We start from the raw sequence: 14,620 nt of genomic DNA, 5'->3' as shown, positions 1-14,620 counted from the left end.
GAGGATTTGACCTGGATATACTGGCAGCAGTTTCCATGTGGGCCACATGTGATATTCACGTGGCTGAGTTTTGGTAGCCATGCTCACATGGAGTCAATGCTGTAAGCAGAGGCCAAGACCAACCTTTTTTTTTTTTTAAATTCTGCACAAAAGTGTGCACTGTTAATGTCTGTGTTGTAATGTCTGTTTTAGACTATATACATGTTGCACAACGTTATGTGTCTTGTTCACTTTTATCAATTATCAGTTGAATGAATGCCAACTAACAGATGTTAAAAAAAAAAAAACCAAACACTTTTTGAGTTCAGGCACTCCAGGGTTTTTACAGTACAGTTGTTTTGATGAACATGTGTTTTTTGTAAAGATAAAAAAGATGATAATGTAATGATGTATTAATTGTCATCTCTAATAATGTAACGTTATTATTCCTTAAGAGAGAGAGGAAGCTGGCGTGAGACCGCGGGCGTGAGACCGCGGACGTGACGTCATTCGTAAGTACCCCTGTAACCGTCTGTCTTCCGCCTAGCAGCCAAGCAGTGGAGTGAAAAACGCTGTCTTGGATTTCCCCCACGCAAAACAAGCTTCTGGTTGTTGCAGCGGGTCGAGTCAACCCTGAACTTAGAGGTAAACACTGTGGCCTTCACACACTGGAAATGTATGCAGAGGTTGTTCAGATTTCTGTGTTTACTCTCGGTTTGCAGAGGGCCTTGTTTACATGGCAATCCCCGGACTAGAGTAGATAAGAGGCGATGGTGTAGCTGAACGGGATGATGAAGAGGGGTAGCTACCTGACGAGTCGAGTTCTTGGTTTTAGGCAAAGTAAACTTTTTATTTATTTAGATGAGTTTTGTAAGCCTGCTCTGATTGCACTCTGTTGTATGAACAGTTGTGGTCGTGGGTTTGGCAAGTCCTCAACTGCTGAACTACCAGCATGCTAGCTACAAAGCTAATCCGGCTAACGAGAACTCAGCCAGCCGCTCTGTCGCTATGTGGATTTGGCTTAACTGTTTCTGGGTTTTATTTAGCTCATGCGCCGAACTCGAATAGAAACACCAACGTCCAGAGACAAACCAACATTTTCACAATGATTAAACCCGTTCTGAGCACATTACTTAATGCCCCCCTAAACATGTTATCTAAACTGTGCTGAGTTGTGGTGTTATATTAGCCTAGCAAGATGTGTGTCACCCAGTTTGGTGACTATTTTTAACCTGGATCGGGCGGAATGCGAGTGTTCGTCTGTCGCTGGGCTGGCACCGGGTATGGCTGACAGGCTTTCCCGGCTAGCTTTATTGTCTCTCCATATTAACACTTGCAAAGTCACATTTGAACCCAGGTGCCAATAGACGTCTTTGATGTTTGTTGACCTTAGTGAATATGAATCACATGTTGATTTGAGCTGGACTACCGAGTAAGTTGGTCTTCTTCAGAGTACAGGTCCTTTTCAGAGTTACACAATTCTTGTATGACGCCATGAAGGGTAACGTGCTAGTGAGTAGAAAAGATAAGCTTGAACGGCACAATGCCAAAAATACAGATAGAGATAAAATATGTTGTGTTGGTCACTAAGTTAACTTAAGTTATAGTTGGTTTCCTTTGTATTATGGCTAAGGCATCTTTTGCTAATCTTCAAAACTGTAACATTCAGCTCTAACACATGACTCAGTGTGAACAGCATAGAAAAGCAGTAAGTAAAATGATGAGTGAGACAAGTGTAACTGAGCCTTGCAGTGTAGGAAGTAGAAACCTTGGTCTTAATTCAGTCGCTGCCCATGGCCTTAAGATCATGGCTAGTTGTTCTTTCATACAAAGTAAAAACAAGTTTGTCACGAGTCCACAGTTTCTTGCGTATAAGTCAAATTCACCTTTTACATAGATTGTAGTTTCTATCAACGAATTTTCCAACATTAGCATGCATAAATTTGTTAAAAATGGAAGAGCTTAAGATATTCTGGCTACCTGCTTGATCTTAGACCATCCTTTTGTACATCAGCCTTACATTAATATCAGTTGGTTCTTTATGTACTTTTTCTTTTCTGAGACATGGTTAAATTTATAGCAGAATATAGAATTGGTTATAAGAGAGAGAGGTAAAGCCCCCAAAGTCAGTAATGTATCCAAATTCCAAATGATGCTGATCTCATTTAAATATTTTTCTGCTTCCTAAATGCATCTACAACACTCCAAATGCAGTTGCTTAAAGCATGCCCAAACTAGCACTCTAATATAATCACGAGTTTTAGGATGTAATCACGATTTAAGTAACTTAAAGTCATCTGCGCACAGAATCCAGCTCCGTACAATGATCTCCCACAGAGATCATTACAAGATATTTGTTGGCAATGCTACTGTGTAAAGTTCAGTGTAGAGCTATTGTAGCGTTCCAATTAATTAGTCTAATTTAACTGGTTATTATAATAAGCTGGTTTAATTGCACAATCTTGTCCCTGTCCCCCACCCTCTTTACTCATTCTTCATTGGCAATTCCTCTTTTCCGGTCTCCCTTTATTCATCCCTCCTCAGATTGTGCTGAAACCCTGTTTCCAAATGAGTGACGGAGAGTGTGACTTCTTCTGCTTCTTCCGCTGCTGCTGAGTGCGCTCCATACGCGCCTCAGTCAGTCAGGAAAGCAGGGTGTCTCTCAACAGTGACACCAGGTGGAAAGAAGGTGGGGACAAAGGAAGACTTGAGCTTCAGTCAAGCCATTTCAGCTATAATTGGACCACTTGGATCCGACAGGTAGGCTGGTTGTCTACCTGTCTGGGTGATTAAGGCAGTTGACTTGATGTCTGTGGACATGAACAGCCAGGCATCAGACAGCAATGAGGAAGACTTCGGAGTGATCTCTGAAGAAGAGGATGACGACGATGGAGGAGACGAGGAGGATGACATTGACACCTATTATGACGGAGTTGCCACTGACGTGGAGCAACAGGGCGCTGATTCCTTCGATCCTGAAGAATACCTGTTTACCTGTCTGACATTCAAAGAGAGCCAGCGGGTGCTAACAGACGAAGTAAACATTGTGGCTGCTGCATTGAAGGTGTGTGTGTTTTTTTTTGTTTGTTTGTTTTTTTTACAAGTCCAATAACAAATCATCAAAACAAAATAATTAAAGACAGACTAAACTTCCAGCTTACCAAAGATGAGATCCCTGAAGTATTGTATTAAAATGTGTGCGGGTGTGAATGCATTAACTCCTTTTCTCCCCTAAAACCATAACAAAGATGGTGTTAGTGAAAATGCCAAAATAGTTATGTTATCAGGATAAAAAAAACAAAACAAACGTCTTCAAATTAGCCACAAAGTCTGGATGGGAGGTAAAGTCTGTTGATCATTTTTGAGGTGGTAATTTGCACTTATCTTCAAAGAAAGTGATTACCAATAAGTCATGTTGTAACCTTTAAAACACTTTGTCACAAGGTTTTTCAGATGCAGTTCAACAGTCTTTAATGTATTGTAATTGCCAGGATTTTTGTTATGAAATTATGGGATATTGTAAGACATGGAGTATGCAGCTAGCTAGCAAACTGGTTTACAAGCATTAAAGAGCTGGAAGCTGAATGTGAGGCGTCCATTTTAAGCTGTAATATCTCTCAGAAATGACGGAGAGACTAATTGTTGGGCTGTGCGTAAGACATTAAGGTCTCAGTACCCTGGAGCACGAAACTCCTCCACCTGCTTCTCCTCCAGCTGCTCTTATTGTAAAAGCAGATCTTATTATTAAACCAGATGTTTTTGTCTGTTTGACAGGTGGTTGATGTGACATTTTCTAACGTGAACTCTTTCTGCTGGTGGGAGTGTAGTTCACCTGTGTGGATGGGGCACGTCATGTAGAGGCGTGACGTGCTGTAATTACATGTCAATACGAGAGTAATATTAATAACCTCAGGCTGTTATTAACCAGTTCTATAGGAAATGGGATTACTTCTGTTGTGATGTGGTGCAAAAAAGCAAACTGAATAATAAAAAAAGATATTTGAAAATAAAATAATTTAATGAAAAAATGAAAATAAAAGATGATAAAAGATGCTAAATTAAAGTTTATTTAAATCCTACTGGTATCTTGTTATGCGTGATAACGTTGAATTCAACATTAACATAGTGTTTTAGAGATTTTAAAACATTGAGATGTATATCGTGAATCAAGATAAAGCCAAAACATATTGTAATATAAGTTATGGTCCAGCCATACTTTGAAGGATATCTCAGTAAATCACATTTCAGTCGTCTATTTTTTTCTCTTGCAGGTTTTACCATCAGTAGCAAAACTGATCCTGGTGCATTTTCACTGGCAAGTTTCACAAATACTGGACAGGTGTGTTTTTTCTGCAAACTCACAATTCCTGTCTTTCAGTGTCACATATGCAGTGTTTTATTACTTCTGTTTTCTTTATTTCCTTCTTTTCCATTTTTAGTCTAATTAATCTGTATGTTTCTACTTAATCTTTCTTATATATATATATATATATATATATATATATATATATATATATATATATATATGGTCTTATATAGTTTTTAGTTGCTCAGATCCCACAAAATTTGAAGGGAAAAGGGGATTTTACTCTTGTTTGCCCCTTTGAATTCTTTGTTTGAACCGTAATTCTGTTTATGTTTCCCCAAAGATATAAGTCCAACTCTTCTCTGCTTTTGTCGGATGCTCTGGTCCAGCCCAGCAGCACCTGCAGATCGTTCACTGTGAGTGTAACTTTTTTCTATTTACTATAAAGTTAGGTCAAACTTTAATGAAGCAGCTGGTCAAGTAATGATAAAACAGCTATTGTGTGATTTTAGTTAATGTACATATTTGACATTCAAATTATTTGAATAATTTTTTGAGTACCCATTTGAATTTTACACATGAAGATTAGTAGATTGTACTGAGGCACTACTTGAAGAATGATCTGCTTATATGTTTAGTGTGGTCCAATGACTGGTGTGTTCATGAGGACTCTGTTTTTGTGGTTTCAGGCCCCTCAGTCCCTCCAGTGTGGTGTGTGTCTACAGGTTGTACGAAGAGACTCCCTGTTGGCACTGTCCTGCCAGCACTCTTTCTGCAAAGCATGCTGGGAGCAGCACTGCACCGTACTGGTCAAAGATGGCATAGGAGTGGGTGAGTACTGTACAGTGTGTGATTTGTGTACATCTCTGTAGTCATCAAAGCTGGTATTAGAGTGGGTGAGTCACACTTTGTGTGAGCAGTACACCTAAAGACCTACTCATGTTTGCACTTTGTGTGTTTATGTTCTAGTGTGTATATTTGTGTGTTTGTCCAGTTTTCATGTTGAAACTTTGCCTTCCTTCTAAGTAAGTAGGGCTTGCATAATGGGTACTTACTGGGTGTTACATACACCACAGTTCTCACTGATGGAAAATTTAGCCCATTCTGGGTGTTAGAGCTCAGCTTCATGTTTGTTGACATGGTTTTGTGGATTTGATTGGAGAATATGAGAAAGAAATGACAGACTGCATAAAGGATGTTTTGATGACTCCCACCTGTTAAGTTTAGTAGGCATAGTGCTGCTGCAGCCTCATGATAATGTGTGTGTGTTAGTGAAAGAGTGTGCTTGTGTCAGCAGGATAGCAGATGGGTATGTGGGTGTGTACATGGATCAGTTTAATGTTGTTGCAGTCCACTGTGTGTGTGGTAAAATCTATACAGTTTACCAGACTCACTGTCCTCAAGTTGTGTGCAGATGTTTTTGTAGCAGGTTATGGGAGCATGTTTGTATGCAGCTTGGTGTCTCTGTGTTACTTCTTAAAGGATCTCTCTGATAACGTCAATCCACATAACCAGAGCCTGAGTCTGATAAGCGTCTCTATCAGCTGCACCAAGGACGTGTTTATGATAACTGATGACCTGAATAGTTTCTGGGTCAGCGTAACACAAAAAATCTCCTTAAAACAAACAAAACTGTGATTAAAACCTTTTGGATTCATTAATCAATTTTAATGTTTTACCTTTTAAAATATATTTTCTAACCCATTTAGTTTCAGTATTATTTTAGTGCTGATTCAACCTTTCATATTTACCCTCCATATTTACACTCAATCTAAACATGATGAATGCATGTTGAAGGATTATTAGCTCTCACAGAGATATTGTTGGCCAACTGTTTGGAAACATGTTTAGAAAATAGTCAGACCCTTTTCGGTGGTTTAATGTGGGGAATAAAGCTCACTAATATCCCGTATAAATACTCACTACTTTCTGTGGTAGAGTGTCTCTAACTTTCAAGCCAGGACTGATAAGCCTTTATTGTGCAGAAGTGTTATGTGTGAAAGCACAGAGGTGAAACGGATTATCATGCTTGATCTGCCACTGATACACTTTTGACTCTGATTTAGCAAAGAATGTAGTTAAAGAGGTAAAATGGTGTATTTATTGAAAGGAGATCAGTCAGTATAGACCACACTGCTCAAACCAACAGTGCAGTCTTCACATAGCCGATTCTACTGCGATGCAGCACCTTCCTTGACCACAATGCGTATGTCTAGCTTCCATTTAAGTGATGCTTTGTCATGTAAAAACCACTATGTGCCTCAAGAGGGTAGGGTGTCTCCCCCCCCCATCTGGTACCACCTCAAGTTGAGTCTAATTTTCTGGACAACATTGCCACATGTTTCCTCTGAGTCAAGACTCTTAAATAGAAAATTGTGTTTGTGTTTTTAGGTATCTCATGTATGGCTCAGGACTGTTCCTTGCAGATGCCAGAAGACTTTGTCCTGCCACTGCTGCCAGGAGAGGAGCTGAAGGACAAATATAGACGCTACCTCTTCAGAGACTACGTTGAGGTGGGTGACTGGCTCTTTGTGTACGTAATCTATTTGCCCAAATGTACTAGTGACTACTAATTCTGAGGTTCTGCCAGTAGTTTATAAAAGTCTTAATGGTCCTGGGCCTTCTTATTTATCTGACCACCTTTTTAAATTATGATCCTTTGCAGACCCTGAGGCCCCCTGGTACCAGCCTCTTAGTTGTTCCCAAAGTCAGAACTGTGGAACAGCCTGTCAGAGAGCCTTAGGGCTGCAGAGACTGTTGATGTTTTTAAAAAGATGCTCAAGACCCACCTTTTTAGCTTAGCTTATAGCTGAATTTTAGTTAATATTTTTTTATTCTAATTTATTTTTTTTAGTATCTTTTATTTATTTTATCATATTTTTATAGATTTATAGATTTTTACTTTTTAAACTATATATTCTTATTTGTTTTATATACCATCTTTTTATGTGACTCTCCATTTTTATTGTTTTATTTAATCCAAGTACTGTTTTCATTGTCTCATTTTTAGTGTTAATTATGATTAATTACAAAAAAATTAATGCATTAAAAAACTGGCAAATTTAAAAAGTTAAAAGTACTGTAACATGTTGTACACTTTTAATTAGAGAGCTGTTAGTTAAAGTACTTAAAATGTCACTTTAACTTTAGGTCTGTTCACTTGGATATTTGTAGGGATATTTGTACTTTTTCTACTGTTTGGAATTGAAATGGAATTAAATGCATTCTTTCAGTCATTACTAGAACTTGAGTTTACAATATTAATGTCTGTGTCTATTATTTGATAAAGTCGTCCACTAAAACACACTTAACTAAAAAAATGTTGCTTTTTGGGGAAACTGTTGCTATGTTTTTAAAATTAAATTAATCTAGATTAAGCCTGTAATTAATTAGATTAATTTTTTAATCGAGTCCCTCTCCTACTCATTTTATTTTATACTTTCATGAACTACTGTATCTGTATTTTTATTTTTGTCACTCTTACCCATTCTTATTAGGTTTATTTGATATTGTTTTTATGTTTTTTAACTTAAGTACACGTGCTTTGTGTGTGAAAGAGACTATAATGAGGTGTGTGTTTTTAAATTGCTGTTATGTACACTAGTGTGTAAGGGCTTTTTAATTTGTACTTTTTAATATGCATAAATAGTTTATATTATTTTAGGCACTTTGTGTTGTTTTGTGCATAAAAAGTCCTTCATGATTTGATTAGTGAGACTTTGGAGGTGTGTGGAGAGCCAGTGTAAAAAAACGACTCAAAGCCTTTGCATTTGGTGGGAATCATTCAGTTTTTACTGTCTTTGCCTCTAGTCCACCTAAACCTATTATTGCAAATTATAATATCCAAATAATAATTTGATGTGTTGAATACACTCGGATTTCTTGTGTACATATTCAGTTGTCATCTCCCAAGTTCCAGTTTGTGCCTATAATTAAAGTGAACTAAAAAAAACCATTTAAAACCATTTAAACACCTCTTATCACCAAAAGTTACCGGCCCTATAAATCTGAATAATTAACAGAATGCAATTAAGAATTTTCGGCATAAAAAATTTGGTCTGCAAACTAATTGTTCAAATATAATAATTCTTTAATTCGTGTTTCTCTGCATTTTGCAGAGTCACTTCCAGTTGCAGTTGTGTCCTGGTGCAGACTGTCCCATTGTCATCAAAGTGCAGGAGCCTCGGGCACGAAGGGTGCAGTGCCGCTGTGGTGAAGTCTTCTGGTAAGATGCACAAGTTAAGATCTGGTGTTATTAAGAAATACATACTACCTTGGCCTGTTTCCAGAAACATTAGGATAATGACAAAAGAATGAAATTTGAAAACTGCTTTACTTAAAATGGTGCAAAAGACGGCCTCCAAATATTTGTTTTATGCATAAATCAGCCTTGTTTTATTTTTGGTTCCTCAAAGCACATCAGTTAATATTGGGGTTGTTTGAATCTTTATTAACAGTGCATGTATTCCTTATCGCTTTCAGTTTTAAATGTCGTCAGATGTACCATGCGCCCACAGACTGTGCAACAATTCGGAAATGGCTGACTAAATGTGCAGACGACTCAGAGACTGCTAACTACATCAGCGCACACACTAAAGATGTATGAAGACTGCACATGTACACACACAAATACACAGACACAATGTAACTACTGTAACTTTCACATACATTTCTATAGACTCAAATAATAACATTATTTTAAAAAATCTACATCTCTTTGTAATATAGCACTGAAAGATTCCTATAGTTTGAATAAAACTGTTTGAATATGAATTTAAGAACTGCTTTTTTCTTTTTTTTTTATTTTATTTTTCTTCTCGATTAGTGTCCAAAGTGCAATATCTGCATTGAGAAGAATGGAGGGTGCAATCACATGGTGAGTAATGCCTGAAATTCTCACTTCCCCCGAACACAGGAAATACTAAAAATCATTCTACGTGCTGAATTCCTCAATTTAAAAAAAAATTGAAGAGATATGTAACTTTTTCTTATTATTGTTTAACCTGAATGTGTTTTTTCTAGTTCAGTATGTACTCATTTACCTGCTGAATAGCTAAGATTCAAAAGCGTGACTGCATGGTTATTCTAGAAGGTTTCTGGTTCAATAATTGACTCTACATGTATGTTTATATGTTTCAGCAATGTTCCAAGTGCAAACATGGTAAGGTTTTTTTTTTCTTTTATAAAATCTTAGTTTCACTTCTCTTGTATGAAGCCATGTTGCACAATACACCACAAACAACTAGATATTATTAGTAAGAAAAGCAGGAATTAACTTCCAGTATTCATTTTTTTGCGTCTTTTGGGTTTCAGTGACCAACCTTACAAGAAGCTTTAAACTTTTATGAAATATTTAAAATGTTTGACTTTTGTAGCTGCAGTCTAACTTCTACAGCTGTATTTTAAGAGTTGTTTTTATGTTCGCTAATCTTATTCACACGTCACCAGCTTCATCTTCACCAGCTAGTTTATCAGATTAAAATGTGGTAGAGTAAAATATTGGTTCTCATGCGGAGAGACAGACATGTATTGCCAACAACACCACATCAGCCAACTTGTATAGCTGTGGAATGGAAAACTAAACTGACCCTGTTTGTTGTTTTTATCATAGAAAATGTATAAACACGTTGCTCACTGTGTCAAACCTGTGTGCAGACTCCATAAAGATGTGTTTTGTGTTTCCTAAAAGACTTCTGCTGGATGTGTCTTGGAGACTGGAAGACTCATGGCAGTGAATACTACGAGTGCAGTCGCTACAAAGAAAACCCTGATATAGTCAACCAGAGCCAGCAGGCTCAGGCCAGAGAGGCTCTTAAGAAATACCTCTTCTACTTTGAGAGGGTGAGTTTTTCTTTGGGGGAAAAAAAAAATCCTCCTTAAACTCCTTAAAAATTCAGAAACTCAACGCTGTAGAGGAAACTTCAACTAAGACCCAAATACCAGAATATGTTCTGATAGTCCTGTGTTACTTAAATAAGAAGTGAAAAATACACAAAATATTTTAATTACCTTCAAGAAAGATCCTCCAAATTTATTATATTTTGAACTACCATTATTTAATGTGGACACTGTAATGGGAGACTTTGCTCCACTCCCACTCTCTCCCCTCTTTGACCTACTCTATCTTTGGTGTACAGCTGTGCTTAGATTGAAAATGCCAAATGGAGGTCGTATTAAATTGCTCTAGTTTCCAGATACTTTGCCCATAATGCTTTATTAACACAGATGTTTTGAATCTTTTAAATATCTTGTCTATTTCCCGTGTAAAATAATAAAGGTTAATGTGCATCATATAAGTTCCTTAGACAAAAAGTAATGTTTAATCTCTTCAGTAAGTCAAGCTATTATTAGGGAAAGGGAAAAAGCAGTTTGGTATTTGTCTCACTCATCTCTTTTCTCCACCAGTGGGAGAATCACAATAAGTCTCTGCAGTTGGAGGCTCAGACGTACCAGAGAATCCAGGAGAAAATCCAGGAGAGAGTAATGAACAACCTGGGAACGTGGATCGACTGGCAGTACCTGCATAATGCTGCAAAGCTACTTGCTAAGGTGCTGAATAAAATTTTGTTACACAGCGAGTAATGTGAGAGTTTTTTTGGTATTTATTTTATAAAATTTGTATACAGCTAAATCACAGCCCCTTATATTAACATGTAAATTACAGCTTTGTTTGAAAAACATTTAAATTCTGTGTTGACACTTAAAAAAACATTCTTTCAGAAAGTTCATCCATCAACAGCACGTATTTCATTTGTCACCAGTAGAGCTGATGTTGATCAAGCTCCTGCACTTTCTTCCCTTTGTTATTTTAATGTGTCCTGTAATGTCCCTGTTTATAACAATAAAACCTGTCTACTTATAAAGCTGGAAGTATTATAATAAACTATTTTTCTTATAATTTTCATCAGCTGTGATTAAAGTCTAAACATACCAAACTAAACTCTTAGAAAACCAACAGTGTCTGTTTTTCTTTTTGTTTGCAGTGTCGCTATACACTGCAGTACACCTACCCATACGCCTATTACATGGAGTCAGGCCCGCGCAAAAAACTGGTGAGAAACAAACACACTGTGATCTTGGGTTAATTTCTCCCTCTTCTTATACCTCCTAAACAGTGTTTTTGAATTTTGACCCACTAACCTTAACTGTCTGAAATATTACATTTTAAGTGAATTTAGGTGAAAGTGAATTGATTCCCTTGCACTTATTTATTTGCTTTTCTTCATGTCCCATGTCATCTGCAGTTTGAATACCAACAGGCTCAGCTGGAAGCAGAGATAGAAAACTTGTCGTGGAAGGTGGAGCGGGCCGACAGCTATGAGAGAGGAGTGGTGGGAGGCGAGGGCGAGCCCAGTGCCAGTGACAGAGGGGTAAGAGAGCAGACTAATAGATAGGAGGGATGGGAAAGCCATGCAAGATAATGGTAGCAGAAGAGAAGTTACCAGGGCAGAACAAAACCATGGGGATTTATTTTGTACAGTATGTGGGAACTTGCTTTTGATGACATCACACATTAACTGATAAGCACTTACTAATAACTTTTTTTTTTCTTTCTTTTGCAGGATCTGGAAAATCAGATGCACATTGCTGAGCAGAAGCGACGTACACTGCTGAAGGATTTCCACGACACCTGAGGCTCCAATCGCGACTGCAAAGCACCAGCATCTTTTTTTCCTTGCCTCCTACCTTTGTTTCCCTCCATGACCATCCCTTAGTGCAGTCATACTGACCCTTCCCTTTGCTTGTCTACACTTGCTCAGTTGCTTCTTTTGTTCTGCTTTTCCTCCTCTCACTACCATACAGCTGCAGGATTGCAGAATGTCACGATTGTATTGCCACTTTCTTGTTTAATTTTCGACTCATTTACATGTTTTGGCTTCCTCGCATCTCATTCACCATGGTTACACTTGTTCCAACTTTTCATATCTGGTCAAAGTTTGAGGTATAATGTTTGGAAATAACAGATTTAACTGAATTTCACATACTTCAACATTAACATACTTTTTTTTTCTTTTTGCTCGTTAGAAGGTTTATGATTCAGATGTTATTTAATCTCGAAAATTACTCCTGTTACGGTGGAACTATTCTGAGACAAAGAATCAATGTAGAGGACTGAGAAGCTTTAGCTTTTAATGGGAGAATATTTTTTTTTTTTTGTTAATGAGACGATGCTTATTGTTCTGTAATTTGTGGTTTACACGAACCAAACTGACTTGTAATTAGTAAGTTGTTCTTGCACCTGGTTGTTTAAAAGGTCTGGTCTAATATGAAATTCAGCATGATCTGCTGCGGTGCAAGGGAAGTATAGAAATGAATAAAATAATTGCCAGAGGGGGAGTAATTGTTCTTGAAGCTGTTTGCTTAGATCAGCTGTTGTAAACCCTGACCTGTTCCAGCTTGTGCAGACTGATGTGTGACAGTAGAAGATGCATGTTGCTGCTCTGGCTCTTTTTTTTTTTTTTAACTTTCATCAACCTGACCAGCTGCACATAGCGATTAAGAAATTGGTAGCAGAGTATGAAGGCTGTTAAAGTTAAAAAGATATTCTATTTTGAAACGTGTTAAGCCACAGAAACAAATTCCAAATACACCTAAATACTCTTTAAAATACCTAACATGGAACCAAAACAAAAGTTTTTATTATCTGACTTGAATTATGTTCATGCCCCCGAGAGAGTAAAGAACGAGATTGTGTATTTAGATGGCAGCTGTTTGTTTTTTTTTTTTTTTTCCTCTTCATTTTCCTCTTGCCAGTGTTTCACATTGACTTATTTTTCCTTTGTTTAGTGTTCTGTTGAACCTGGAGGCACTCCTGTCTCTGCTACCAGCAGATGATAATGAAGGTTGACTGAATTAACTGCTGAAATGACCCAGTTCTTGTCTCTTAACATTATTATACTAATATAGTAGCTGGATTGTGTAAAGCTTCTCTTGATCCAAACCTGATTGAGGCTGTTCCATTAAAGTTTAACACAGAAACCTCCACTGATCAGATGATAAAGTTGTTTTGGTGCAGCAAGTGCAATCTCAGTCATTCACACACATCACAGCACCTCCCACTGACATTGACATGGCATGCACACGCCAACACAGTCAGGCTCCAACACTCCACCAGAAAAGAGAAAGATTGAGTTTGTCTCATACCCTCATGCGCTCTCTTCATTCTCTACTGTCTTCTCCTCGCTTTCTTTTCCTCTCTGGTTTTTCTTTTCCTCCTGCTCATATTCACTTTTCTTCTGGAAAATGGCTGTTGATAGATCGTTTAAAAAAAACAAACAAAAAAAAAAACAAACAAAAAAAAAAAATGGCTGTAATTTTCAACGGTTGTACATTAATACAGAAATAGAGTTACTGAGAGTTTTTAAAACCGGACCCTGTCTCTTGTGTGTTGATTACACTTACACAAACAGACCAAAAACACTTTAAACAGAGTTAGAATCAGTAGGAGCCAAGTGATACACTTCCAAAGCTGTAATTAGCTGTTTGTCTTTAAAACAGATTTTTGTTAAGACACCCAATAACAAAATAAATTCTTGACTGATATTTGATATTAATATAGTTGATATTGATATTGATTTAGCTGCTTCAGAATTAATAGATGAATAGTACAATATTGTAGAGCAGTATTTCACACAGCATAAAGTCTAAGTTTGTATAACTGTTGTAAAGCACTTTTGACTACTTTTGGTTATTGTAACGGGCTATACAAATAAAATTTGATAAATTCTGACTAGTAATATTTAAAAAAAAAGAAAAAAGAAAATGGTTGGATGCTTTGCATCATTCTAATATGCCCTCTAGCACAGGTACTCAGATTACATTTGAAATTTTATAAATATTGGGGTCTCATTTGTGCAACAATACAAATGATAAAAATACACATGAATACTTCATTGCCTGTCCCTGTTTTGTTTTCATTGTCAACTTAAGCTTTAACGTATAAAATAAGCAAAAGACTTGTTGCTGTTTTGGCTTGTGCAGTAACCAAGCTACCTTTCACATTATCAAACTGGCACCTTGTTGCAGGGCCCAGTGACTCTGCTATAGCCTTATATAGTTAAGTGTAACAGTGTGCCAAGAAAGTATTTACTGCTCCACTGCTCTGTTCGACATCCTGTGTGTGACCCAGTTACATATTCAGAAGTAACCTTCTACAGTCATTTGGCAGACGTCAATGGCGCCCTCAAGTGTTCAAAGAAGGACAAGCAGAACCTCCATTATACCATTATAAGACATGTTGCAGTGTTAATTTAGACCAGACCAGTTTAAAACTATGTACAATGGGGAAATATATATATATATATATATATATATATATATATATATATATATATA

At 37.1% G+C, this 14,620-nt stretch overlaps 1 protein-coding gene across 1 annotated transcript; it reads left to right on the top strand.

The window, feature by feature from the left end:
• Positions 1 to 489: 489 nt before the first annotated feature.
• Positions 490 to 13,657, top strand: arih2 (ariadne homolog 2 (Drosophila)). Its single transcript, XM_042003710.1, has 15 exons — positions 490 to 624; positions 2,524 to 3,043; positions 4,251 to 4,318; positions 4,629 to 4,701; positions 4,975 to 5,116; positions 6,677 to 6,798; positions 8,404 to 8,510; positions 8,768 to 8,885; positions 9,111 to 9,161; positions 9,425 to 9,446; positions 9,975 to 10,126; positions 10,691 to 10,834; positions 11,269 to 11,337; positions 11,530 to 11,655; positions 11,848 to 13,657. The coding sequence occupies exons 2-15, from the start codon at positions 2,786 to 2,788 to the stop codon at positions 11,917 to 11,919; spliced, it is 1,524 nt and encodes a 507-aa protein (XP_041859644.1). The 5' UTR covers positions 490 to 624; positions 2,524 to 2,785; the 3' UTR covers positions 11,920 to 13,657.
• The last annotated feature ends 963 nt before the right edge of the window (positions 13,658 to 14,620 follow it).

This window comes from Melanotaenia boesemani, chromosome 13 (assembly GCF_017639745.1).
Source record: "Melanotaenia boesemani isolate fMelBoe1 chromosome 13, fMelBoe1.pri, whole genome shotgun sequence".
NCBI classification, from domain to species: Eukaryota; Metazoa; Chordata; class Actinopteri; order Atheriniformes; family Melanotaeniidae; genus Melanotaenia; species Melanotaenia boesemani.
This window is presented reverse-complemented; position numbering and strand designations above follow the sequence as displayed.

What these genes read in the sequence shown, in the direction of transcription:
- arih2 (XM_042003710.1), top strand. Translation starts at nt 2,786, where the DNA reads ATGTCTGTGGACATGAACAGCCAGGCATCAGACAGCAATGAGGAAGAC. An exon ending in GTTTCACAAATACTGGACAG is followed by an intron (nt 4,319 to 4,628) that starts GTGTGTTTTTTC and finishes GTTTCCCCAAAG; the next exon opens with ATATAAGTCCAACTCTTCTC. An exon ending in CAAAGATGGCATAGGAGTGG is followed by an intron (nt 5,117 to 6,676) that starts GTGAGTACTGTA and finishes TTGTGTTTTTAG; the next exon opens with GTATCTCATGTATGGCTCAG.